General features: G+C 43.1%; 1 protein-coding gene across 4 annotated transcripts in view; it reads right to left on the bottom strand.

Annotated features, from left to right (window-relative positions):
- The window catches only part of LPIN2 (lipin 2), an 81,177-nt gene that overhangs the window by 19,029 nt on the left and 36,025 nt on the right, over positions 1 to 26,123 (bottom strand). For all 4 annotated transcript variants that reach the window (XM_073679115.1, XM_073679114.1, XM_073679116.1 and 1 more), the window contains 10 exons: positions 22,532 to 22,639; positions 21,439 to 21,562; positions 17,486 to 17,807; positions 14,462 to 14,561; positions 12,647 to 12,834; positions 11,027 to 11,120; positions 9,456 to 9,525; positions 8,873 to 8,962; positions 8,669 to 8,748; positions 4,833 to 4,977 (listed from right to left, as the gene is read on the bottom strand). In XM_073679115.1, coding sequence (XP_073535216.1) covers positions 4,833 to 4,977; positions 8,669 to 8,748; positions 8,873 to 8,962; positions 9,456 to 9,525; positions 11,027 to 11,120; positions 12,647 to 12,834; positions 14,462 to 14,561; positions 17,486 to 17,807; positions 21,439 to 21,562; positions 22,532 to 22,639 — 1,321 coding nt within the window. The remainder of the gene's footprint in view (positions 1 to 4,832; positions 4,978 to 8,668; positions 8,749 to 8,872; positions 8,963 to 9,455; positions 9,526 to 11,026; positions 11,121 to 12,646; positions 12,835 to 14,461; positions 14,562 to 17,485; positions 17,808 to 21,438; positions 21,563 to 22,531; positions 22,640 to 26,123) is intronic.

Raw genomic sequence — 26,123 nt, 5'->3', positions numbered from 1 at the left:
AAACAGTGTGGGCTGAGTTAAGTAAAGGTGGAGGGTCATGCACAACGCAAGTGTTATTTTAGGATAGCCCGTGGCAGACATAAATTAGATTTTCTGGTGCAGACAAAGCAAGCAATATTCCCAGTTTATTAAGAGATGAGCACCTCTTAATTAGAAGCACCCTACTTCAGCATGCTTATTTTTTTGGCATGCAGTCATAATAAAATGTATTCCATGATTTGAGAAAGGAACCACTAAATGACTTCTCTTTATCACCTTGATCACTTTCCAGTCTAGTGCCTATGCTTCAAAAGGTTGTCCACTTCAATTTCTCTTTTTAGCCCATGTCTTAGGGCCCAGTCACACTAAGCGATGCAGCAGCGATCCCGACAACGATACGACCTGTCAGGGATCGTTGCTGCATCGCTAATACATCGCTGGTGAGCTGTCAAACAGGCAGGCTCACCAGCGATCAGGGGAGCAGCGATATCGTGGAAAGAATCGTTCCACGATGTCCTGCTCCCGTTACCAGCCTGCTGCAAGCAGGAGCAGGCTGGTAACTATGGTAAACATCGGGTTACTAAGTGCGCGTGTGCCCCTAGTAACCCGCTGTTTACCATGGATACCACTCTGCTACGGTGCGCGGGAGCCTCCGTAGCATCGCTGCTTCTGGCCATTGTGGCCAGGGCTGTAGCAGTGATGTCATGACCACACCATGTGACCACTGCAGGCAATCGCTGAGTTCAGTGGTCTGGTGCAGTCTGCACTGACAGTACCGCTGGGCCCATTGATTGGCGGGCACGTACTACAGCCATCAATGATGGGGAGGCTGCAGGCACATTTCTAGCACAAAATAAGGGAACCAATAGGTGGGGTAGACTTGGTGCATCAGTAAAAGGTCTAGTCTAGCGTGAGCCAATTAGAATAAGGCTTCGTTATCACGATGAGCTTTTGATGTCGTAAATTTTCTGGAGAATTTCTGTACCTATTAAGTAAATTAGGTCAGTTGCATTTATTTCACTGTGGTTTTGAGTGCATGTTTTCATCACTATTTTTAACGCTACATTTGTCTCTTGTTGGCATGTCATGATTTTGATTCTTCCTGGTATTTGGCTTTGACTAAACTTTATTGATATAGTCTTTTCCGGACTACATGCAGTTTTGATGAGTTTTCGCTGCAGAAACGCACTAAAAATGTATGGGGAGTTTTTTTACTTGCTCATTTTCCGCATCTTAAATCAAGTCTATGAGAAAAATCTGCACATAAAACGCAGTGTACCCGCAACAGAAATTAACATGTTGCGGATTTGAAACCCGAACTGCAGGTCAGTTTACACTAAGGAGAAAAAAACAAAAAAAATTCTATAAATCCCATCCACTTTGCTGGAACTGCAAGGCACTGCGTTTTTGATGCAGTTAAAATATGAAGCATCAAAAACTCATCATGGGCACGGAGTCTATAGTCTAAAACAAGCACCACATTTATCAAATTTGCACTGTCCAGCACTGATTAATGCCCCCAATGTGTCCCTCCTGCTTTAACCTAAATATTATTTTAAATATTTTAAATTAAAATTGGCAAAGTCCTGAAAGACGCTTTATCTACTACAGTCTGCATAATTAATGTTATGGTTGCACAAATAGGGCATCAATGGCACGTTGTGAGACACATGGATGTAACTGTCCAAAATCGTCGTTAATGCAGATCTTCGCAATGATATTTGACACTAGAGCATTGTGACTAAGTGTTCGATGTGTTAACAGTCTTATCTATTTCAGTTCCCCCAAAACCAGACTTCTCGCCCCTCCCTTCTTCCCATGATGCAGTAACACCTGGCTCATTTTGAGCGCAGCAGCTGTTTGTGGTGGACAGCCCTATAGATCGGTGAGTGCAGAGCTCCCAGATGAGTAACTGATGTGTAATGCAGACACTACAACAGCTGTACCGGTTATCAGACTTCCCTGCTGTCTCTAATCTCCGGGCTCAGAACAATGGCGCTCACGTCTGCATTTTTCTGAAAATGTAACACGAGATTGCGAAGAACCCAAATGCTTTTTCCTTATCTGTGTTGATGTACAAGGATTACAACCATGTCAAACAATAAAGAGCCTTCATTCCTTAGAGTGCATGGGGGTGGGGAATTGGAAACTGGCTAACGGAAAATGGGAGTAGTTGACTACAGCAAGCGGACTGCAGGGCGTGTTTCAAAAATAATCTCCCAAAAAAATAAAAAAAACATGCCCACTCTTCCTTTGCAAAGGTTTGAGAAGTATTTCCTATGCGTCCTTTAGAAATTAAATTATATATTAACGGACAACGATAACAGATCTTAAAAATGAAGAGGACTCAGCGCATCGTTGGGTCCCCTCCAAAAGACGGAGGTTTTGCCAAAAGGTGCAGTGGGGCTGGCACCATCCCAGTGCTTGGATCGGACACCATGTTACAGGCATCTCATGCACAGCCATTCTAGTTTATAGAATTTTACACAGTAATCCAGTTTGACGCCCCATACCAACACTTCACCTTTACTTATAGGTTTTGCGTTTATAAGGATATTTTACCTGAGCAGTTTATGTTGTATATGATTACAGCAATGATGTAGTTCTGTATTTCTCCAGTGCTTCCATTTCTTATCACTATTTTTTTACATCTGACATACTCAATAACGCTTATATTAGTTTTACAAGTTGCTCTGTGAAGTGCCAATCTTAATAAATCTCTCTCAATAAGGGATTAAGAGAAGTCATGGAAAATCTAGAAAGGCTTATGCATTTTGTAAGAATCAAATAGTTGCACTATAGACCTCAATGATGTGACATTGTCTGATGTTACCTAATAACTCCCGTTTTATGATAGTCTGCCATGCACATTAGGTTGTAGATGTATGTACAGCTTTCCTCCTGCTCCCTACAGCTCTCTGTAAATCACACCAAGGAAACCTCCATATGAACCATGTGTCCAGGCCATATAACTGGCCTGCGTGTCAGAAGTCAGGCTACGTCTGAAACCTGTGTCCTATATTTACTTCCACAGTCCATGAGAAAGTCTTCCACCACCAAGAAGGTCTTAACCTCTTCCCCACTGCGGCCAATTTTCGTTTTTCAGCTTCCAGTGTCCCGAAAGGATTGACCTAATCACTTAGTTGCTGCTATCAATTGCTAAAAGTAACATTTAAAGGGTTACACAGCAGAGATTGGAGCTAGTTGGCTCCTGTTTGGAGGCCCCTGCGGAGTACAGCCCACTCTATATATCTGCGTCCGACATATCTGCACTCTCCTGCTCCCACCTGCTAACACTTTCTCTGCTCTTCCTCACTGCTGGCGATATCTCACCAAATCCCCCCCCCCCCCCCCACCACCACATCCTCAGTCACTTCTACCTCTCATCCTAGATCTGGCACACATTTTCGCAACCTCTCTAACCCTATACCCATCCGCCCAGCCCCACTAACAGGAGCTCTATGGAACGCTCGCTCCGTCTGCAACAAACTTTCCTACATCCATGATCTTTTCATCACTAACAAACTTTCCTTCCTCGCCATCACCGAAACCTGGCTCACCCCCTCTGACACAGCCTCTCCAGCTGCACTTTCGTATGGCGGACTCCACCTTTCCCACACCCCCCACCCCAGCGGCAAGCATGGTGGAGGAGTTGGTTTTCGCCTGTCAGACAACTGCTCCTTCTCACATATCCCACTGCCACCCTCCAGTACTCTCCCCTCTTTTGAAGTGCACTGCATGCGCATTTACTCCCCCTCCAAAAGCCTTTGCAGATGTTTTGTTAATTCTTATAATTTGCTGAGATAATGACTTTTGTGTTTTCATTGGCTGTAAGCCATAATCATCAACATTAACAGAAATAAACACTTGAAATAGATCCCTCTGTTTGTAATGACTCTATATAATATACAAGTTTCACTTTTTGTATTGAAGAACTGAAATAAATTAACTTTTTGATGATATTCTAATTTTGTGAGAACCACCTGTATATGTACGACACATGGTGGGAAGGCAGTAAAGGAAAAACATAAGGATACGGATGTAAGATTCTTGAAAAATAATTAGTCTGTTTTCTGTAATGTACTTGGAGGGATGTGACCATTTTAGATTTCCATTTATGATCAACGAAAATGAAAAATCCCTAGAAAGTTTCTGAATAGAATACCTAGACAAATGTGATTGCAGTTTATATCAAGAGAAAAACATTACAATACCTAAATCCATGCCCTCCTTTCAGCTTCCGGTCTATTTTTATTTAATTTATTTTTTTTTAAGAGGTTGTCCAGGATGATTTTTTTTACTATGGGCCTAAAAACTAACAGAGGTATAGTTGGTAACAGAGGTAACTATTCATCTGCCTATTATACCCGTCGCCGGCTCAGAGCGGTCACTGAACACTCCCGACGGTGATTCTTCTGCTCCACATCAACAAAAATAGCCCCTCTTCTTCCGGGCCGCTCTGTCGACAGGGCATGACAGCTGATGTCATGCTGACTGACAGCAGACTTCCCGCAGTTAGGCAGCGGGGAGCCAGATGTCAGTCAGCATGATGTTAGCAGTCATGCCTCCTCAACAGAGCGGAGCAGAAGAGAAGCTGCTGCTCTATAGACGTGCCGTCAGCAAAACCCGCTGAATCACCGGCAGGAGTGGTTTGTAATGGCTCTGTGCCGGCAGAGATCAGCGACGGGCACAACAGGCAGATAGTTAGCAACTACCAACCTTTTAGTGCAGGCACATTATATTAAAAAAAAAAAAAAAAAATGAATGTCAGTTGCCAGGTAGCACCTCACCATTATTTCCTTATATAAAACTTAAGATTAAAAATTTAAATAAATGATAGACTTTGCACATACGATTTGGTCTGAAGACAGACGGAGGGTCTTCCGATAAGATGTGGTTCCAGTATGACTCTGATGCTCCATAGAAGCCGACTCAAGGTTTATCTGCTTCAATTCCAAGGATTCTTCATCACTCGAGGAGTTGTCTTCAGTATGCAGCCTAATGAATGTCATGGCACAAATTATAATGCGGGAGAAGACTTTATCAACAAACAAATGGCACTAGATAAATTGCAATGTCCTGCCTTTTGGGACTATAAACCATTTCATGCAACATTTAGTTTAAACTATGGGTAACCGCACAGCTATTCCCAAGTGAACCACTAGGCATTTATGAACTTCCTTTAGGAAGCAAGAAGAGGTAAGAGGGACAGAGGAAGGCAAAAAACACGCAGTAAAAGGATGTAAACGTTCCCCGTTGTCTGGCCTTGAACTTGCCACCCAACATTCTTACCCTTCAAATGCGTATCTTTGTTAAACCGAGACGTACTGGGCCTCTGGCTGCAGTTACAATTTAATATGAGAAATAAGGGGGGGGATTTTCTATATTTAAGCTTCAGTATTTAAAAATACTGATCAGTTTCTTTTTATGCCAAAATGAAGAATGAAAAAGTGAGAAATATATACAAGGTGGGCCATTTATATGGATACACCTAAATAAAATGGGAATCATTGGCGATATCAACTTCCTGTTTGTGGCACATTAGTATATGGAAGGGGGAAAACTTTTCCAGATGGGTGGTGACCATGGCGGCCATTTTGAAGTTGGCCATTTTGGATCCAACTTTATTTTTTTCAAATGGGAAGAGGGTCATGTGACACATCAAACTTATTGAGAATTTCATAAGAAAAACAATGGTGTGCTTGACCACCACCCATCTGGAAAAGTTTCCCCTCTCCCATATATTAATGTGCCACAAACAGGAAGTTGATATCACCAACTATTCCCATTTAATTTAGGTGTATCCATATAAATGGCCCACCCTGTATTACAAAAATTTACACTTCTCTCTCTTGAATGACCTCCTGACTCCAGCTTAGTATTTTTTTTTCTGATTAAATACTGAAGTGTAAACAGGGCCCTATGGAACATTTTAGATGAGTTATTACGCTTTCCTAAAGGGAATCCTGTCACCATAAACAATGACCTGGAACTATAATGTGCAGAAAGTGGTAGAGACATGGATCCCATGGATCTAAATATCAAGCCTGCAAACACTGAGCTCTGAAGCATCCAGGAGTCTCCTGCACGTGTGAGAGCGCCAAGATGCGTTCCCAGCAGAGGAGCATTGCATGCCCTATACTGTAAGTCTCCTTTTGCTGGATATCCACTGTCACCAAGGTGAAAAGCTCCCCCAAACACGTCAAACTTTAGTGTCATTTTTGGATATTCATCCCAAGTCATGTGGCAAGGCTGATTAAAGGGTTGATATTGACTTAAGATTGCTACCCCCAGCAGCACAACGATCAGAGTCACAGTGTGGTACCATGCCCATGGCACCATGGGCCTGCTGACGCCCGCACCTTTTTCAGCTGAATATGTGTCCTCGGACTTACATTCAGCTGAAATGTATTGTGCCACAGAGAGCACCGCAATAGCTATACAGACTGCGGCCAGAGGCCATCAGTGTGCCAGTCAAGTACGGCACATAACATCACTGATATGCGCAGCCTCGCCCCAATACGACTGTGGAGCAGGTGGAGGACGCTGCTCACCGCGGGAGCATAGACAAGCAAGGGGGATAGTTTTTTTTTTTTTTTAAACAAGAACGGCAGGATGGGGGACATTATGCAAGGAATGGGGCCAGGATGGGGGATGTCACCAGAAATTATTTTTGTGAACTGAGCACATGTGATTTTGGACCCTGTGCCCCCTCCAGGCACAGCCTACGGACATGCAGGCTTGTTGCATTGCCTCCTTGATCTTTGTGCTCGTATCCCTATCGTTCCCATATGCATTTCTCCTGACAGCTTTTTGTGAAGAACATCTGGAACGAATCATTATGCTGGAGGTGAACAATGTGCGGAAGGCATTCCACATCCAATGCCATGATAAGAAGATTGAGTGAATTTAGCGGAGATTTCTTTGCCATTTTATATACAAAGGTATTCATATCAGTGAATGTGTTTTGCGAATCCAATGTTTTGCCAGGGTACTGAATCTCTTCCAGCTCAACCCAAATTGTAAATCTGTATAGAGAAATAAGCTTTGCTTTTTCATATGTACACTGCTCAAAAACGCAAGGGAACCCTTAAATCACAGATCTGATAAAATGACTGGAAGATGGATCCAGGGGGGACAGAGTAAAGAGCCTCAGGGGTGGAGGAGGATCATCATCTTTCTGGATGGCAGAACAGCATGGCCTGCTATGGGAAAACAGGAGTTACTTTTTTCAATATTCAATGGCATGGATATGCTTTCTTTTTCCATCCATTAAAAGAAAAACTGGTCTATTCACATCAAAATTTGATGTTCAATATATTTTAGAGTTTTCCATTCATATCTGCCCTCATCTGGCTCCTGTCAATCAAGGAAAAGGGGTCAGATATGGAAGCAAAACAAGTAGGTGGGAAGGTGCACTAAACTGTTCAGCCTAATTTGCAACAAGCGCTTGTGCTCAGTTTGAACAGTCATTTTGTGATGATAGACTACCTTTAACTATCATTTCACAAAAACTGATAAATTATAAAGATATGAAGATATATTGTTGTGTGCAGCAACAGTTTCTACTCTCCAAGATGTGATAATTACTTTGTAGAGCTTTAAGAAAGCTCTACCCCATGGCCACATCTTTCAGTATATGTCATGTATGGTTATAACTGCACGTGGAAACATGAATTTACCTTATACGGTTTGCAGAAAAACACAATCTGCCAAATGGTAACAAAAAGCAGCTGTAAACATGGAGCACAGGCGGTTCTCCAGTGTTTAATTCTTCTAACAACCGTCTTCTATCAGGTATATGGAATCTGGCCAGACAAGAAGTAAGCGAGCCAATGTATCACAGGAGCCAATTAAACACCAACCATAGACTTATAGACCAAACAGGGCAATGGAGGAATGCCCACGTTCTGACTGCTGCGTGTCACAGCCGTCACACAGCTTACAAAGCCATTACTCAAAAGGATATCAAATAGAAATGTTCTAATCTCCAAGGAAAACTGCAGATCTCAATAAATGGATGTAATGTCGCTCCAGATGTATATGTAGGAAGGTCTGTCACGTCACCATCATAGCGGCAGACCATAAATGTTACACAGTAGGCTATGACCAAGCGGAATGTTTGCTGAATGGCCAGAAATTTAGATTAAAGTCAACTTGACAGCAGAAGCATGCCGTCTAATCCATGCACACCATATACCTGCCACTGGCTGTATGACCTGAGGCCAGGTATGGTAGACTAGGACATGATGCAGCATTTCAGCGAGCAACATATTAAAAGCCGCTGGGGACCGAGCTGCTCTGGAGACTAGTCAGACAGGCGATAATCAGTGGCCTTTTCCCACCCACTGCCCTGGAGTGACAGCTCTCTCCCTATACATGCAAGTAGACAGAGCTGTCACTCCAGGGGAGCGGTCAGGAAGAAGCCGCCAGAGACCTGCCCGACGAGAGCTGCTGGGGACCGAGCCGCTCTGGAGACTAAATACCGCAGCGTTTCAGAGTCAAACACACCCAGCTGAGATCATACAGCCGGTGCCAGGTACATGCTGCAGGTGAATGCCAGCATCGACCCCTACAAGCACTCCGGCTGCATCACCAGAAGAAGTGACAGGGTCATAGGTCCTCATCCATCATACATTTATGGTATATTCGAACATGAAAAAAAAACTTTAACATAAAAGATATATACCGGACTTTTGATGGCTCCTTTGCATCCGATATTTGCTCGTTGTTCAATTCAGTATCCAGCTTTTCTTCCTTTGCGTCTGGCTATACAAGGCAAAGAAAACAGTGGATGTGAGGCATCATGTACAACAATCATTTAAGGTTATGATCATAATTGCAGAAAAGTATTGATATTATACAAAAGGTTAAAATATCATCCCTTCATTACCTGCTTAATCAGGCTATCCTTCTTCCTCCAGAACCACCATCTCCTGGATTGTTTTGGCATCTTTTCCTTCACCCATGATTCTATTGTGTTCTGTAAAAGAACAAACTCATCAGGAAACCATTTTAAAGCTACGTAAAACAAATCCCTACAAATGTGTCAGTTTTTTTGCTATAAAACAAAAAAAAAAACAATTCATAAAGACTCCAGACTTAATGATGGGCGAGCAAACATAAGGCACCAAATTCATTATGAAGCGACTTAATGCATTAGGCGCATTATATCCGTGGCATGTGCCTTCGTGTCTTGCCAGAAAGGTCACTCCAATTGAAGACTGGAACAATATTTCTGGTGTAAGGAAAGCCAGCACTTTTAATGAATTTGTTGGATTCATGTCATCCCACCTTCCCCTGCAGCTCTGTCCATTTTGGCAGAGCGCCCAAAACTGGCATGAATTGGTCTACATTTGCCATATATGTGTGGGTAACTTTGGGTTGCACCAAAAAGTAATATATGAAGGAGTTTTGAATGCCAGGATGAACTGGGGCTATAAGGTTCAGCTCTAAAAACAATAAATATGACTTACCTTGGGTAAGCTCTTCTGGAATACTTGTAGACTCAAGATCATAGGAGCTGCCAGTACCCAATTATAATACCTGGAGAAAAAAAGAAAGTCAGCAATCACATTACAATCCTTCAATAAAAGGAGTCTGACAACATATTTTTGCTATCCCACCCGAGTGTAGCATTATGTAGGGGCAGAGACCCTGATGCCAGCGATGTATCACTTACTGGGCTGCTTGCTGTAGCTTTTATCAAAAAACAGCTTTACCTGCTGGAGATCTACTAGTTCAATGAATGCGGAGCTTAGTAGTCCTGCAACACCACACTGATTGGCAGATTTCTGCCTATGCGCAGTGTACACAGAAGGCTGGCAATCAGTGGTAGGACGGGGATATACTGAACTCATGAATAAGGAGGATTTGGCAAGCAGGCTTACTAGTTCTCTAGTGATAAAACTGATTTTATCAGCAAGAAATTAGCAAAACTGCAGCAAGAAGCTCAATAAGTGACAATTATGTTATAAGGGACTCTGTCCCTACATTATGCAGCTCTCAGATTAGGTGGTATAATCTGGTGTGAAATTACATTTAAACTACAACAGCAATCAAGATTCATTGCACGTCTGTCTTTGTGATTGGGACCACTGAAATGAGAGGTACACAACTGGCCTGCGCCTCTGCACGTATATTTCTGGAAAAATGCACACCACTAATAAGGTATTCTCATTAGACAGGTGGGTTTAGCTACACTGTCTTGCCCTTTTTGGTACTGGTGTAAAAACAGCAAAAACAACAAATTGATTGCACAACTTTGAGTTGCACAAGATTTTGGGACATTTAAAAAAGAAGGAGTTTCACCCAAGAAAACTGGAAAAAAAAGCCTTCATGAATTGGGGTCTATGTCTCAGACACTTCGGTGCCAAAGGGTTTTTTTTGCCAGCTTTGCAAAAATGAGCAAAGCTTGGGCAGGACATGGCGTGGTGAAGCCAGTCTAGCAAATTGATTAAAATGGATGAATGGATGCCACTGGAGTAACATTTCTGGCAGAGGCAGAAGACACTTGGGAGGCAACTATTCAATTAAAAAGCAATATCTCTTAATGAATTAGGTACATCGTACTCCAGCAGTGCCTTCATTAAGACGGACATGCAATAGGTTTACAATGGTATAGCCTTTATTATATGCAATATAATAAAACTACAGATATATTTGTTGCACAAAATACACCAAAGATCATAAAATTAGACTTTAACCCTCTTAATTGATTCCACCCCTACTGAATAAAGCCTTTTCCATGGCATGTTGCAGAACAGCCACTGAGCATAGTGCTGACATTAGGTGATTATCATCATTCAAAATAATTAAATTGATGGGCCAGCAAAAAAGGCTTTAATTACTTTATAGAAATCAAATAAAAAAAAAAAAATATATGTATATCACTGATGTTTACATAAGGTAACCCCATACTCTGCGTAGTGCTCCATGTGTCCAACACTGTCCACCAAACACTGCGGAGGCTGTGTATCACGGGGGGGGGGTGGAGATTTAGGGGCACGCGCAAGATATCACCCCTGGTTGATTACTTCTCATTTACCTGTTATAGATTCTCACAACAAGATTGGGATTGTCAATGATTCCTGGGTTTTCTGCAAACTGTTGATAGGTAATAATATGCTCCTTGAATTTCTCTGTAATAAATAGAAAATATCAATAGATGAATTAAACTAGCAGCAATAAGTCACAAAACATTGACTGAAGGCCCTTCTATATGGGCAAAATGAGGGCTAACTGGGCAGAACACCACTAGTCCCCGATCATTGCCTGGAGTCCACATGGCAGCGATCAGCCAATACATAGTCACACTTACAGTATGTCTGCTGGACACGAAAAGGGGACGTGCTGCAGACAAAGGGGAGACTGTAAGGGGACAACAATAGCGAGAACACTTCCTACAGTCTTCATTTACTTGATTTACTTAAGTGCTCACTCTTGTGAGCCTTTAATTCCAATGTCAACCTCATGTTGCTCCAATGTTTCCTTGATTTTTGCAATATTTCCAGTGATTCCCAAACCCTGCATGGCACATCTAGCATTGAACTAAAGCAGTCATTTCTCAGGCTTAAAAGGTGAATGCAAAAATGCTTACTGATGCTCTATAAAATACTCAATAGCGCGCATTTGGAGCATTAGCCCATCGCAGCTGAATAATGAAAGTTATTCTATTACTCTTTATTACCCCAGCAGCTGCACTTGTGTTCAGTACCCAATTTTTTCAAGTTACTTAAAGGAAATCTGTCACCAGGTGTTTTCCCTCTCACCTGAGATAAAGCATGATGCAGGGGCAGAGATCCCATTTCCAGCGATGTATCACTTATTGGGCTGTTTGCTGCAGTTTTTATAAAATCACTGTTATCTGCAGCAGATCTACCAGTTCTCTGAATACTGAGCTCTGAATAACCCCATCCACACCACTAATTGGCAGCTTTCTGCCTATGCACAGTGTACACAGAAAGCTGCCAATCAGTGGTGGGGCATATCAGTGATGGTTATACAAAGCTCATGAATATAGAAAAGTACTAGGCAGCAGGTTTACTTTTGAGCTAGTGAATCTCCTGCTGATAAAACAGCGATTCTATTAAAACTACATTAAGCAGCCAAGTAAGTTACACATCACTGGAACAAGGGTCTCAGTTTCTACTTTACTGCTCTCAGATAATGTGGCATAAATCTGGTGACAGATTCCCTTTAAGCTCCCATACAGATTAGATGGCTGTCGATGAATGATGGCTCAGTCGATCGTGTGGCCGGCAGCCCTCTCCGCTGTTTCTCCCATACACAGGAGCACTTGTGTTCTCTGAGAGAGAACCACAGACAGACATAAGAGGAACAAAGGGATAGGCAGTCCAAAAATCCATCATGCTGTATCTAGAACGCCCGACAATCATCTTTTGAAAGCCCCAATGCACATTAGACTGTCAGCCGAATGAATATTAGCTTGTTCAGCCAATGTATCCTAATGTGTATGAAGGGGATAGCTTTAGTCCCATTGTTAAATTTTAATTATTAGGCGTCTAACCCCCATTTAACATGTGGTGTTGGATTATGAACACTGCATGTCGACTACTCTCCAGTAAGAAGATATCTGTTGCAAATGCTGCGTTGTGTTTGCTGTTCGGGACAAATGGCCTTCTACTGGCGTGACCATGGGACTCACCTTTAGAGATCTCTCCATTTTCACTGAGACCACCACAGAGAGAAAGTGTGACATCAGGCAAGTCCATGGGAGAATCAGAGAGGCACTCAGTACCACTGTCTGCAGCAGCGCTGCCAACAGACTGGGGCGACTGGGAGCCGGACAGCATCTCCGACTCTATCCACTGCCTGGAGCCAGGATCCAGGTCACTGTAATACAGAAGAGTCCTCACATTAGGGACACAGATCAGTGATGAGGCTTCCATCATTTTATTTTTTAAGTTGAGGTGTTGCTTGAGAACATTGAGACATGTGAATGCAGTAAAGCGAGGGTAAATTCTGGACATGTTGCATAAATGGTGCATGTTCACACAATACTCAATGTGATGGGATCTTAGGCCTTGTTCACACGCAAATAAACATAACGCAGCCACAAGCAAAACATCTCTTCCCAATATGCTCCCATATAGTGTTCAGGTATTACAACTGTTAAGCGTTTCATTGAAACCCCGCGTTCTCAGTATGACAACTACAGACCCTTCTAGCACGAGTGAGGGTCCAGAGTTCTAGCAGTGGTGGGCCTGAAGGAGTCACAGATGTGTGGGTACAACACATGCAGCTGTGAATTATGCAGTGAGAACAGAAACTAAAAGGCATATTATCCATTTATTAAAAAGGGGTCCATCTTTAAGATTCCCTTTACACAACACAATGTTCCCTTCGGGTCAGCCGAGCCCACTGGTCATCTACGGTGCATGTCTGATGTTCAGGAGACATGTCGGAAGAAAGAATGGGGCATATTGGACTTTAACATGGAAGCAAGAGCGCATTAATATGGGCAGTATAGTCAGGGAGTATGTATGACCAACAGTACTATAGAAAATAACTTTTCCATACTGCATATTTTGGGTGATGTCCACCCTTACTTTGGTGCAGTTTTCAGTGCCAGCACATTTCACAGTATAGAGCAATAGAGCACAACCTTCTAGGTCAGACTGCTCAACCAGGCCCATCAGAAATGCAGTTTGAAAAAAAAAAAGCTACGCCAGGATTTTTTTTTTTTAGATTGACTTTCTGGTCTATCAGCAGGTTTTGCTTGGAGGTGAGGAAGATGGAAAATTGACATGTAACATGGTCATTCAAGGTTTGTACAGTTTATGGAGGCTGTGGCTGGGTAAAGTCCCTGGACTACATGGAGGAGACTTTAAAGCACCACTGCAGTGTTCTGTTTTTTATATCAGTCCTGAAGTGCTGCTACTAATCCAAGTTCCCTGCCCAACGTATTATACTTTCCAGCCGCAGTCTTCAGCTCTTCCCAGCACCGCCATCTTGTGACTGAAATATCTGACTGACCAGAAGTCGGAGGTAACGGTCACAAGGTCTTAATGCAAGTCTACGAGACCCTCGTTCTCACTCTCAGACTTGCACAGAGTTGTGACTTCAGGTTCGCCCAGCAAACACTGGAGAGATCCGGAAGGTCACATCCTGCAGAAGACAACTGGAGCAGTGCCGATAACCGAAGATGACGGCTGGTAAGTATAGTACTAGGGACAGGGAACGTAAATTAGTTTAACCACTCCAGCGCTGCAATGAAAAAACTGTTGGGAGTGGTGCTTTAAAAAAAAAAAAAAAAATGCAAGTGAGAAAGTAGAAACAGATTTCAGATATCATTTAAGAGATGGGAGCTGGATTTTGACCACACATTTCCTTTTACATTAACTTTTTATAAATGTAAGGTCGGTTCTATCTACTGAAACCATGCAAACAAGCATTTAAAAAGATGTCAACTTGCCATGGAAATTTTCAGCTTGTTCGTGGCCAATACACACGCTCTTACCTTTTGGGGAAGTAAAGTGCGGCTACTTCAGGCTCCAAAACATTTAAATCATCCAGATAAATGTCGCCTGGACCCTGATGTTGGCTTCTCTTACGTACACCTGCCGGGATTGACAACATAACTAATGAGAACCATGTCGTTTGACCTTTTTCCATAACGCAATATAAATTACTAGCTATTGAGCCTTTTCTACGCCTGGGGGGGTGGAGGGGTGAGCATTTTTATTGGTACATTTTTAAATTTTATTAAAGAGGTTGTCCACTACAATGTGTAGTGGGCAGATCGATTTAAACTTTGGATACAAGGTTTTCTTCAAATAACTTGTGTTTCCAAATGTGCCTGTGAGCAGCGCTATCGCCGTCCGCTCATCCCATCATGTGACCCCGGCTGTAGCTGCCTCTGATGTCCGGTGAGGTCACGTAAAGTCCTGGAATTGGAAGCTGACCCGACATCACCGAGGTGGGACCCAGTCTCACGCACTCCGCTGAGTGACTGGGCTGTGGGTGTCACCGCATGTCACAGCCCAGCATTGCGTGGTCTTGCGGCGTGACATCACCGATCAGAGGCAGCTGCAGCCGGGGGGGGGGGGGTCACGTGATTGGGATGAGCGGACAGCGCTAGCGCCGCTCACAGGCACATTTGGAAACGTAAGGTATTTGAATTCTTCAATAAAATGGCGCCAGAGTCAATGCGTGCGCATCCCGCGATATCCGGCACCATTTTATTGAAGACACTGTATATGTCAATTCGCATACATAGTGTACCCAATAGTGAGGTGGGCACATGCACTGACTGGCGCCATACTGCGCAGGAGGCGGAGGCTTCGGACAGAAGGACACATCTCCGGTCATATTCTACATGGTGAAGGGTGGTTAATTCAGGAAAATCTGAATTGTGGAGAACAAGATTTTATGGGAAAGCTCCACTTTTAGTCATTCTACATCCATACATTGCTTACCAAAAAACAAGTTTGAAAAAGCGTGGAAGGCATGTCCATGCTCACTGATGGCATTGGTCCCCATTTTAAGTAAGAGAAGTAAGAGAGGCAATATGGAATTAAACCATGACAGATTCAAAGCCAACATATCAGCCTCAGATTTATGATGAGGATTTGCGGTTTATACTGAAGATGAGCTGCATGAGGATCAGCCAGTGAACGACAATCCCCATCAAAAATCTAGAGAAGACCTAGGATATTAATCTGTCGTGTGAACATAAGCTTAGGGTGACATCGGATGCCCTCAGGACAATCAGAACATAAAAGCAGTATGAAATCCCAGTTATTCAGTAGGATAAAACATTATGGAATGGAAAAATGTCCAAATCGCTGGCAATCTACCAAGAACAAGTCATCCCCATAAATATAGCACACATGCTGGCTGAGAGATGCTGAAAGCATTACGAAATATCATAAGGGTAATATCAAACAGATCTAGAGGGACCTCTTGAATAAATGAATGCTAACATGGGCCGTTGGTTGAAGGTATGAAATGTATGTTCACAAATGACAGATTGATAAAGAAGCTGCTATGTCTGAATCCGTTCTATACATGTAAATGGGTAGGATATGGCAGCATGTGCATGGGGATCTCTGCTAACCCCATTCAGGTGAATAGCAGCAAATCCGTTATATCAAAGACTTCACCTAAGGATTTGCTCAGGCTGGCTGCTTTCTATATACATTATTACATTATAAGTTTGGTGTAAGCACGAATCCCTGAGGTCATTAGCAGCATGGCTCTAATGAGTTTCCCTTTAAGCAAACTACAAGACACGATCAGAAGATGTATTAAGTATTAAAGAATTCTAATACATTATCCTCTGCAGTCCGAGGAAAAAACTGCAGTTACAATTGTCTGGCAGCGGCTTGCAACTTTCTCGCATACTAAATGGACAGTTGCAAGCTGCGCCTGATCATGTGCATGGGGAAATCAGGATCTGTCAATCAGGTGTGTGCCTGGGCTATACTCCTTACTGTATGTGTATGATCAGTTTCAATGGGTTGTTTCATGTTGTTGAACAGGCGGGAATCACTCCTGCTTGATTGACAGTCCAGACCAGCAGCATTGGCAGAGCCTGTATCGTGCTCTCCAGCAGCAGAGGGGCGCAGTTGCACCAAAACTGGCAGGATGAAGCTTTAAAGCAACACTTACCTCTGCTATAGAAAACAAGCTTGTAAGTGCACGCTCCGTACCAAGACAATGAGCAATAAATAGAATTAAATATCCTTCCAATCTTTAGAATGGAGAGGATTTTAAAGAGTCACAAATTTGCTTCTTTTTACAAGCAGGCTGTAATTTTACCCATTTTAAAGAAGCCTCCAAAGTGTTGTTTTTTTTTTTGTTTTTTTTTTTTAAATAAATCTGCACATATAATGTGTGTTAACATACTCACCTACTGCCACCTTCGCCAGTTTCCAGTACCTCTCCTCTACTCAGTGCGGTCACTCCGGCTCGCTGTGAGTTTCTTATACAATGAAAGCCTATGGGGCCTTGTTCTGACGCTCCATATGCTTACATTGTAGAAGCCACTTCCAGGGAGCGCAGGGCACAGTGCGACCCAAGAGTCTGCAGAGCGGTGAAGTCACTGAGGAGCAGAACGGAGCGGATTTCTAGAGAAGGCAGTGATAGAGGAGTATATTAACACACAATACATACACAGATTTAAATTAAGAAAAAAAATTATGGATTGCTTCTTTATGATGAGACAACTCCTTTAAGACAAAACGGCTCACATCAACTTTTGAGGTTGAGCCAAAAGTGTCTAGAAAAGGTGATGTGGCGTCGGAAAGTCTAAAGTACGAACACCTAAAAGTGTGAATTGGCGCGCCATGTGTCTGTAAGGAGCAATTTTATGTAGTTTACTTAGAAAATACATTAAATAGGCAGTCCTGGGTAACAGAGAGGAACCCTAGGCCTATCACTGGTACCATCAGCACCTGTAGTGACACTTTCAGGTGTGACGTAAGCATTTTTCTGCAGCTTCAGGAGGGACAATTTGGCTTGTGTCTGGGGTCTTCTATACCTTTTTTCTTGCTTGGGGAGTCTGATTTTAGTGAAGGCTTCACATCAGAGATTGTATCAGCAGCTTCGAGGGACAGGATGTCCTCTATACTTTGGGAGCTTGGGTCGGTCTCCAGGGTGGGCGGCAGGTCGGAATCAACCTGAACACTGATGGAATGAGGTCGTGGTTCTGGCTTATACACAGTGCAAATAGCGTCCTCTATAGACGTTTCCTCCTCCGTAGACGCAGACAGCGCCTCGGAACTGATCACCCTAAAGTGCGTGGTTTCGGATGGTGTAATTGTGGCCGTCCGTGGATGGTCTGTCCTTTCCTTTTTGCTGACCTGAAATGATAACCAGTTAGACATTAATTCTTTAAACCCACATTTACAAAGCTGTAATATAAAAGCCAACCTGCGAATTATGGTCTACAAGCGGCCTCATTGGCCTAGAGGAAGATAAAGTTTGTAGTAACCCTTTCCCTTAAACGCTGTGCACAACAGGCAGCTGAAGAAGATCAGACTGAACTCTGCATGTATGTTCAGAATCAATGAAAGACGAACACGCAAACTATTTACAGTGCTGCTCACTATTATTGGCACCCCTTCACTTTTTTCATAGATTACAATATCTTCAGAAATAAATGGAAATGTATCGTTATATCCTCAGGATTTATTAATTAGTGGTCCAAAGTAATACAATAAAACTGTTATTCAACTTACATGTTGCAATTTCAAAGACGAAACAGAATAAGCAGGATGTGCAGCAATAAAGGCACCCCTAATTAATACTCGGTTGCACACCCTTTGGCATCGATGACAGCCTCCAAGCATTTCTTGTAGCCATCTATATGCTTCTTGCACTTCTCAGCTGGAATCTTCTCCCATTCTTCCTTTGCAGTTTGTTCAAGCTCTTGTACAGTACAGACCAAAAGTTTGGACACACCTTCTCATTTAAAGATTTTTCTGTATTTTCATGACTTTGAAAATTGTACATTCACACTGAAGGCATCAAAACTATGAATTAACACATGTGGAATTATATACTTAACAAAAAAGTGTGAAACAACTGAAAATGTCTTATATTCTAGGTTCTTCAAAATAGCCACCTTTTGCTTTGATGACTGCTTTGCACACTCTTGGCATTCTCTTGATGAGCTTCAAGAGGTAGTCACCGGAAATGGTCTTCCAACAATCTTGAAGGAGTTCCCAGAGATGCTTAGCACTTGTTGGCCCTTTTTCCTTCACTCTGCGGTCCAGCTCACCCCAAACCATCTCGATTGGGTTCACGTCTGGTGACTGTGGAGGCCAGGTCATCTGGCGTAGCACCCCATCACTCTCCTCCTTTGGTCAAATAGCCCTTACATAGCCTGGAGGTGTGTTTGGGGTCATTGTCCTGTTGAAAAATAAATGATGGTCCAACTAAACACAAACCTGATGGAATATCATGCCGCTGCAAGATGCTGTGGAAGCCATGCTGGTTCAGTATGCCTTCAATTTGGAATAAATCCCCAACAGTGTCGTCAGCAAAGCACCCCAACACCATCACACCTCCTCCTCCATGCTTCATGGTGGGAACCAGGCATGTAGAGTCTATCCGTTCACCTTTTCTGCGTCGCACAAAGACACTGTGGTTGGAACCAAAGATCTCAAGTTTGGACTCATCAGACTAAAGCACAGATTTCCACTGGTCTAATATCCATTCCTTGTGTTCTTTAGCCCAAACAAGTCTCTTCTGCTTGTTGCCTGTCCTTAGCAGTGGTTTCCTAGCAGCTATTTTACCATGAAGGCTTGCTGCACAAAGTCTCCTCTTAACAGATGTTGAGAGATGTGTCTGCTGCTAGAACTCTGTGTGGCATTGACCTGGTCTCTAATCTGAGCTGCTGTTAACCTGCAATTTCTGAGGCTGGTGACTCTGATAAACTTATCCTCAGAAGCAAAGGTGACTCTTGGTCTTCATTTCCTGGGGCGGTCCTCATGTGAGCCAGTTTCTTTGTAGCGCTTGATGGTTTTTGCAACTGCACTTGCGGACACTTTCAAAGTTTGCCCAATTTTTCGCACTGACTGACCTTCATTTCTTAAAGTAATGATGGCCACTCGTTTTTCTTTACTTAGAATTTGTATTATGGCAAGAAAAAAGCAGCTAACAGTCTATTCAGTAAGACTATCAGCTGTGTAGCCACCTGACTTCTGCACATCACAATTGATGGTCCCAACCCCATTTATAAGGCAAGAAATCCCACTTATTAAACCAGATAGGGCACACCTGTGAAGTGAAAACCATTTCTGGTGACTACCTCTTGAAGCTCATCAAGAGAATGCCAAGAGTGTGCAAAGCAGTCATCAAAGCAAAAGGTGTCTACTTTGAAGAACCTACAATATAAGACATATTTTCAGTTGCTTCACACTTTTTGGTTAAGTATATAATTCCACATGTGTTAATTCATAGTTTTGATGCCTTCAGTGTGAATGTACAATTTTCAAAGTCATGAAAATACAGAAAAATCTTTAAATGAGAAGGTGTGTCCAAACTTTTGGTCTGTACTGTATGTTTGCAGGGTTTTTTCTCCCAATGACAGATTTCAGCTCACCCCAAAGATTTTTCAATAGGATTGAGGTTAGGACTCATTGCTGGCCATTTTAAAACAATCCATTTTTTCTTTTTCCATCATTCCTGTGTACTTTTGGATGTGTGCTTTGGGTCATTGTCTTGCTGGAGGACCCATGATCATTGACTCAAACCAAGTTTTCTAACAGTGGGTAGGACATTTCGCTCTAAAATCTCTTGATAATTCTCAGATTTCATGATTCCTGTGATACGGTCAAAGCCTCCAGACGCAGCAAAGCAACCCCACAGCATTATGGATCCTCCACCATGCTTAATTGGTGGTAAGGTGTTTTTTTTTTTTTCCTTATAAAGCTTCATTGCGCCATCTGTAAACAAACTGTTGCTTTACATTGCTAAACAGCTCTATTTTTGTTTCATCTGTCCACAGAACATTTTCCCAGAAGGATTGTGTTCTGCCAAGGTACTCTTTGGCAAAGATCAGTCATACCTTTTTATGTCTTTTCTTCAGCAATGATTTCTTCCTTGGCCTTTGCCCATAAAGCTCTGCGTGATTTAGTGTGCAGCTTACGGTACTTGTTGAAACTATGACCCCAGACTGTTCCAGGTTGGCCTTCAGGTCTTTGGATGTTTGACGTGGTGTTTTTTCCACCATTCGCACCAACCTTCGAAGACATCTCTTGTCAATTTTCCCCTTTCCCCCACGTCCAGGGAGGTTCTTGACGGTTCCATGCTTGGCAAACGTCTTAACATTGCGCACTGTTGAAACTGGGATACCAAGGTCTTTGGAGATGGCCTTATACCCCTTTGGAAGTCTTGTGTTTGCTAATAATAGCAGTTCTGATGTCCTCAGACAGCTCCTTAGTCTTCATCATTGCGACAAAGGAACAGAGCCTACCATGTGGCTTTTTAAACCACTGAAATCATAATTCATTGGCTAATTCATGTCACATGGGCACCGACAGTCACAGTAGAATCTCTTTTGTGATTTACCACAGGCGAGTCAAAATGTGCTTCCATACTAAATTAATGTAAAGGGTGCCAATACCAGAGAAAGCTTTAGGATTTTCTATTTTTCCCTTCCATTGTTTTTGGTTTAAAATGATTGTTTGTCATTTGCTCTTTTGTATTTAACATCAGTGCTCTATACAAAAATTTTTTCACTTGATTCATTTTTTTTTTTTCCCCCCCCCAGGAGATATTCCACATTATGTATTTAAACTTCAAGGGTGTCAATAACGATGAGCAGGACTGTATGGATGCAGGAAAAGGTTATTTAAAGCAAACCTGTCAGTGAGACCTTACTACACCGTACTTTGTACACCGGGCCTAACCCTTATTCACAGGCCAAATGGAAATAGCTTTTAAAAGAATGCAGTCATTGGATGAAGATGAGAGACCCCCATGTACCTTGGCTGACTCTGGGAATCCCCCCCATGTCCACTCCATCTGGGGCTCTGCTCGGAGCAGAGGGTCGGTCACTTTAACTTCCAGTTCAGAATCACTCTTTGGACCCACAGACTGGCAATAGCCACTAAGTGGAAAAGAAATCACCAACAGTCAAGATGATAAAAAAAAGCATTTTCTCAAAGTAATCAATCCTCAACAGTGACTCATGATGTGCACAATCTAGAACCTTACATTAATGTTCAGTGTGAATCATACAAAGATTATGTTTAGGATATATCTTGTCCTTACTGTATATTAAAGGGGTTGTCCGGTCTAAATTGATAAGTTTGGGGTCACTGTGTGTGACTACAGACTTACGAATCCCCCAGAGCACGCATTGTGCAAAGCGAGGATTCGCTTGTTTCTGAACCAGGACTGACGGGTACGTATGCATTATACATACTCCAGTCTAGCCCGTCTAGTGGGCGCGGCCCTGCCCGGGAGTATGCACAAACTATACGTACCCGTCAGTCCTGGTTCAGAAACCAGTGAATCCTCGCAGCGCACAATGCGTGCTCTGGGGGGATTCATGAGTCTGTAGTCACACAGAGTGACTGAAGACAACCCCTTTAAGCACATTCTAAAGCCCCCGTCACACTAAGAGATTGCTGCTGAGTCACAAGTTTTGTGATGCAACAGCGAACTCAGTAGCGATCTCGCTACGTTTGACACTTCGCAGTGACCAGGCCCCTGCTGTGAGATCGCTGGTCGTGTCGGAGTGGTCTGGACATTTCTTTGATCGTTGAGGTCCCGCTGGGTAGCATGCATCAGTGTGTTTGACACCTTACCAACGACCTTGTTGACGACTCAAGACACAGAAACACATAGGCGTGCATCGTTATACAGATCGTTACGGGTCGCCGCTTCGTTGCGAAGATTTGACTGTTTGACATCTCACCAGTGACCACATAGCGATGCAGCAACGATCCCTGACAGGTCGTATCGTTGTCGGGATCACTGTAGCGTCGCTTAATTGTGACGGGGCCTTTAGACATATACAAAATAATCACCACTGGCGATCTCTGATAAGTAATTACATGTCTAATGTAGATACCTGTCCTGTGGAGAATAGTCTCCATCAGATAGGGCATAGTGATCTGATGAATGACAGATGAAAGGCTCTCTGTACTCCTCCTCCTTTAATGCAGAGCTTGATGTGGACCTGGAAATAGAAAGATGCAAGTTTTAACAGTCACATAATGCCCCCATCTAGGAGTTACAACAGTCAGCCATGTATGGCCAACTTAAAGGGGCTGTCACACAAGAAAACATTTACAGCATAAAGCTGAAAAAATGCAGCAACAGATCTCTCCATTCATTGCTATGGGAATTCCAATGCACCAAGTGCTTGTGCTGCAACCTCTTCCCCCTCCCCCACGGCTGTTCAGATGCCAGTTGCACTGGGGAATCAGGTGACTCCCATCCTGGAGATGGTGCTGGGTCTCACACGTGGGACCTGCACGTATCAGACATTTATATGAGAACCCCTTAAAGGTGTTATTACAAACCAGGCAAGTTATCACCTAGCTAGTAATTGGTTGTTAACTTGCTGTAAACTGGGAGCCCCACTGCTGGGAATACCATTGATCCTGAGAATGGGGTACTGAACTGCAGCAGCAAACCTCTATATAAAGCTTAGCAAACATAATACTCAGTGTCAATCATTGATACGGTGGGCAGAAACAGAAATGAACTAGCAGGATAGAAGGCTAAACAGGCAGGCAAAAAATATAAAATATTCACATAAAATAAGATTACTACATGCAGTTACCCCTGAAAGTTGGTCAAACAACGCCACCTCAGCAGTTTGGGCCGGAAATCCCTAAATATCAGGTCATGGAATAGAGAAGATTGAGCACACTGGGGGCATATTCCCCACTCTCCATAAAAACAATCATGTATGTTTATCTAAGAAAGGGGTCCCCAACATGTGGCTCGTGGCTGTCTGCCAGCTTGGTGCATTAGTACCAGGTCTAGCCAACAGCTATGAAGAGCAGATCCCCAGACTTGTGGGTAGCAGTGCACAGAACGGCAGATATGGATGTGCATATACTGGCCTTGGGGGTGGAGAGAGAGGAAGTATAAGCAGTTAGAGATAGGATGATATTGGCTGTCAGAGGAGGTGCTGGAAGTCATAGTGTGGTGGGAGTGTTGTGAGAACACTAATGGGGATAAGGGGATGGTTGATGCGAGAACACTAATGGAAGGGGATGGTTGATGCGGAAATACTAATGGGGTAAGGGGATGGTTGATGCGAAAATACTAATGGGCGGGGGGACCCATGGATGCAACTACTTCCTCGGTGTGTCTTCAATCGGGAAGCTTTGGGTGCCGTTAAACAGATCATAGGGGCTCCAGGTTTCAATGTGGAGGAGACGCAGGAGGTGGAGGGCATTATTCAGGGGCGGTGTAGGGGGGACTCAATGTGGCTTGCAAACCTCTCTCAAAGCTGAACGTGGCTCTGAAGGTAAGAAAGGTTGGGGACCACTGATCCAAGATATCTCGTGTGTGTGGCCAGTTTACCCTCCTATGGTGTATTCTGTTGCCAACAGGAATTCACATCTAATCATCTTCTAATTTACACCAGATTTGCTGCATGAGCAATATAATACCAGGGAGACGGATACAGAAAAGTCAAAGCCAATGAACATGCATTTCGAAGAAATATTTTGCAGTGATCTGCTTTTCTGCCAAGCGGATCTACTTCAAGAAGCAGATAACACGCCTATGATCTGGGCATATACATCAGAATGGCCATTGTTAATAGTCCATGTCCTGTATGAACAGCAGGCTTATGTTAATTTTCCACTCTACTGTGGATCTTTAGCTTCCATATCCTTCATTCCTGGGGGAAATCATGTGCAGTTCGGAGTTTTCGCTGTGGTTGCAGCAAAAGACGTGTAGTATTACACGGTTGTCATTTAGGTCATATTCGGGGGCTCAAGTCAGTCAAGACAAGAGTGATTCTTATCAGGCTGTCCTGAGAGTGGTATCCCCCCCATGATCTCCATGTACCCCCAATATGGCATATTGATAGGGGTAATATTCAAGCCTATCAAATTAACTAACATGGCAGTGATGATCCAGAGCCTATTTGCCAAATGCTTCTTATGAGTCTGGTTCGGTCAAAATGCTTTGATGTGGTTGGAGAGCAGCACTGAAACATGCGGCCGCTCACATGAGGACAAACAGCCGATCCTGTGCAGGAGGGGCCTTTAATTCAGCCTCATGAAAAAGTGTGGATTTGTTGAATCAGCCATAACTAATTACTGCACTGTTCAGAAACGATCATCAGAAGCCCAATTGAAAAAAAAGGAGATTTTGATGTATAGTTGCAGTTATAGAATCTTTAAATCCAGATTTTTAATATTAGTTTTTTTTAAAAACTGCAAGAAGCAGATTACAGGAGATTCATGACATGTTTCATCAAGTAAAAGAGTTAAAAACCACAGACCAAAACAGAAAACAGAACAAGAGAACAGAACACATGCAGTTGCAAAGAGGCTTTAAAAATTTGGTGAGTGTGCCCTCATGTGGTCAAACAGTTGAACTGCTGCGAGCTAGAAGGCCGAATTTTAGGTATCATCTAATTAATTTAGACCATCATCTCTTTTGTATATTTAACTGCAGCAACAGAGGTTCTACAGGTAAATCCTGTTTTAACTCTTTACGCTAATAGTAAGTTATAAGTCGGGTACTGGTGTATGGATATGGTTCAGACTCAGGAGCTGAGCCTGCACCATAACAGGCTGTTGCCAACTGCAATACACAGGTGGCATCTTGTTGCATCAGCAATGACTGGACTGGGTCACTGCTTAGACTTGTTGAAGGCCCCTATAGCTGCCATTTTTGTTCTCCTGTGAAGCCCAACCTGTGGCTAGACTTTGCAATACCACAATATGATGTTTTATAGCTTGGGCTAGTTAAGGAGAGTATAATCAGTACAGAGTGCTGTGTGCGTACGCCACAGATTGTACACCGAGCGCATACGCACTCATTATAGCCTGTGTGCCAGTGCACATAACCGATTTTCCGCGTAAACCGATGGTCTGCGTAGGGGGATGGGACCACAACACTGTTTGGCATCCTCATAATCGTACTGACCTGGAGAATCATATCGCCAAGTTCATTATCACATAAAACCAAAGCCGTAAAAAAATGGGGGAATCCTTTCCCTCCTCTACCCCATCTCCATTTCACTGCACTAGCAGCGCTTTTTTTTTTTTTTTCCCCCTTGTTTTTCAATAGTAAAATGAATGGCATCATTCAAAACTACAACTCTTCTTGCAAAAAACAAGCCTTTGAATTAGCTATGTCATGAAAGGGTTAAACAGGTGCAGGTGGTTTAATTGGAAGTGCAGCTGCAGAGAGAAAATTAAGTTGCATTCTCCCTGCAGCCACTCACTTCCAATCATCTGGGCAGCGCAAGAGCTGTAAACATCCAGCAGTCCCTACAGAGTGAGTGTGCTGTAATCACGCCCAGCGCTCCTTGACCGACAGCCTGAGGAGGGGAATGATTACAGTGTGGTGACAGCTCACAGCCCATGCTGCCCCATGATGAAGTGAATGGCTGCAGGGAGACTAGCTTTTCCTGCAGTCACTCATCCAATTACACTGGTGCATATGTTTAAAAAAAAAGTATAAGT

Source organism: Phyllobates terribilis, unplaced genomic scaffold (genome assembly GCF_046119375.1).
Source record: "Phyllobates terribilis strain yellow unplaced genomic scaffold, ASM4611937v1 Scaffold_4__5_contigs__length_816908805, whole genome shotgun sequence".
Taxonomy (NCBI): Eukaryota; Metazoa; Chordata; class Amphibia; order Anura; family Dendrobatidae; genus Phyllobates; species Phyllobates terribilis.
The sequence above is the reverse complement of the archived record's forward strand: the minus strand, read 5'-3'. Positions and strand labels throughout refer to the sequence as shown.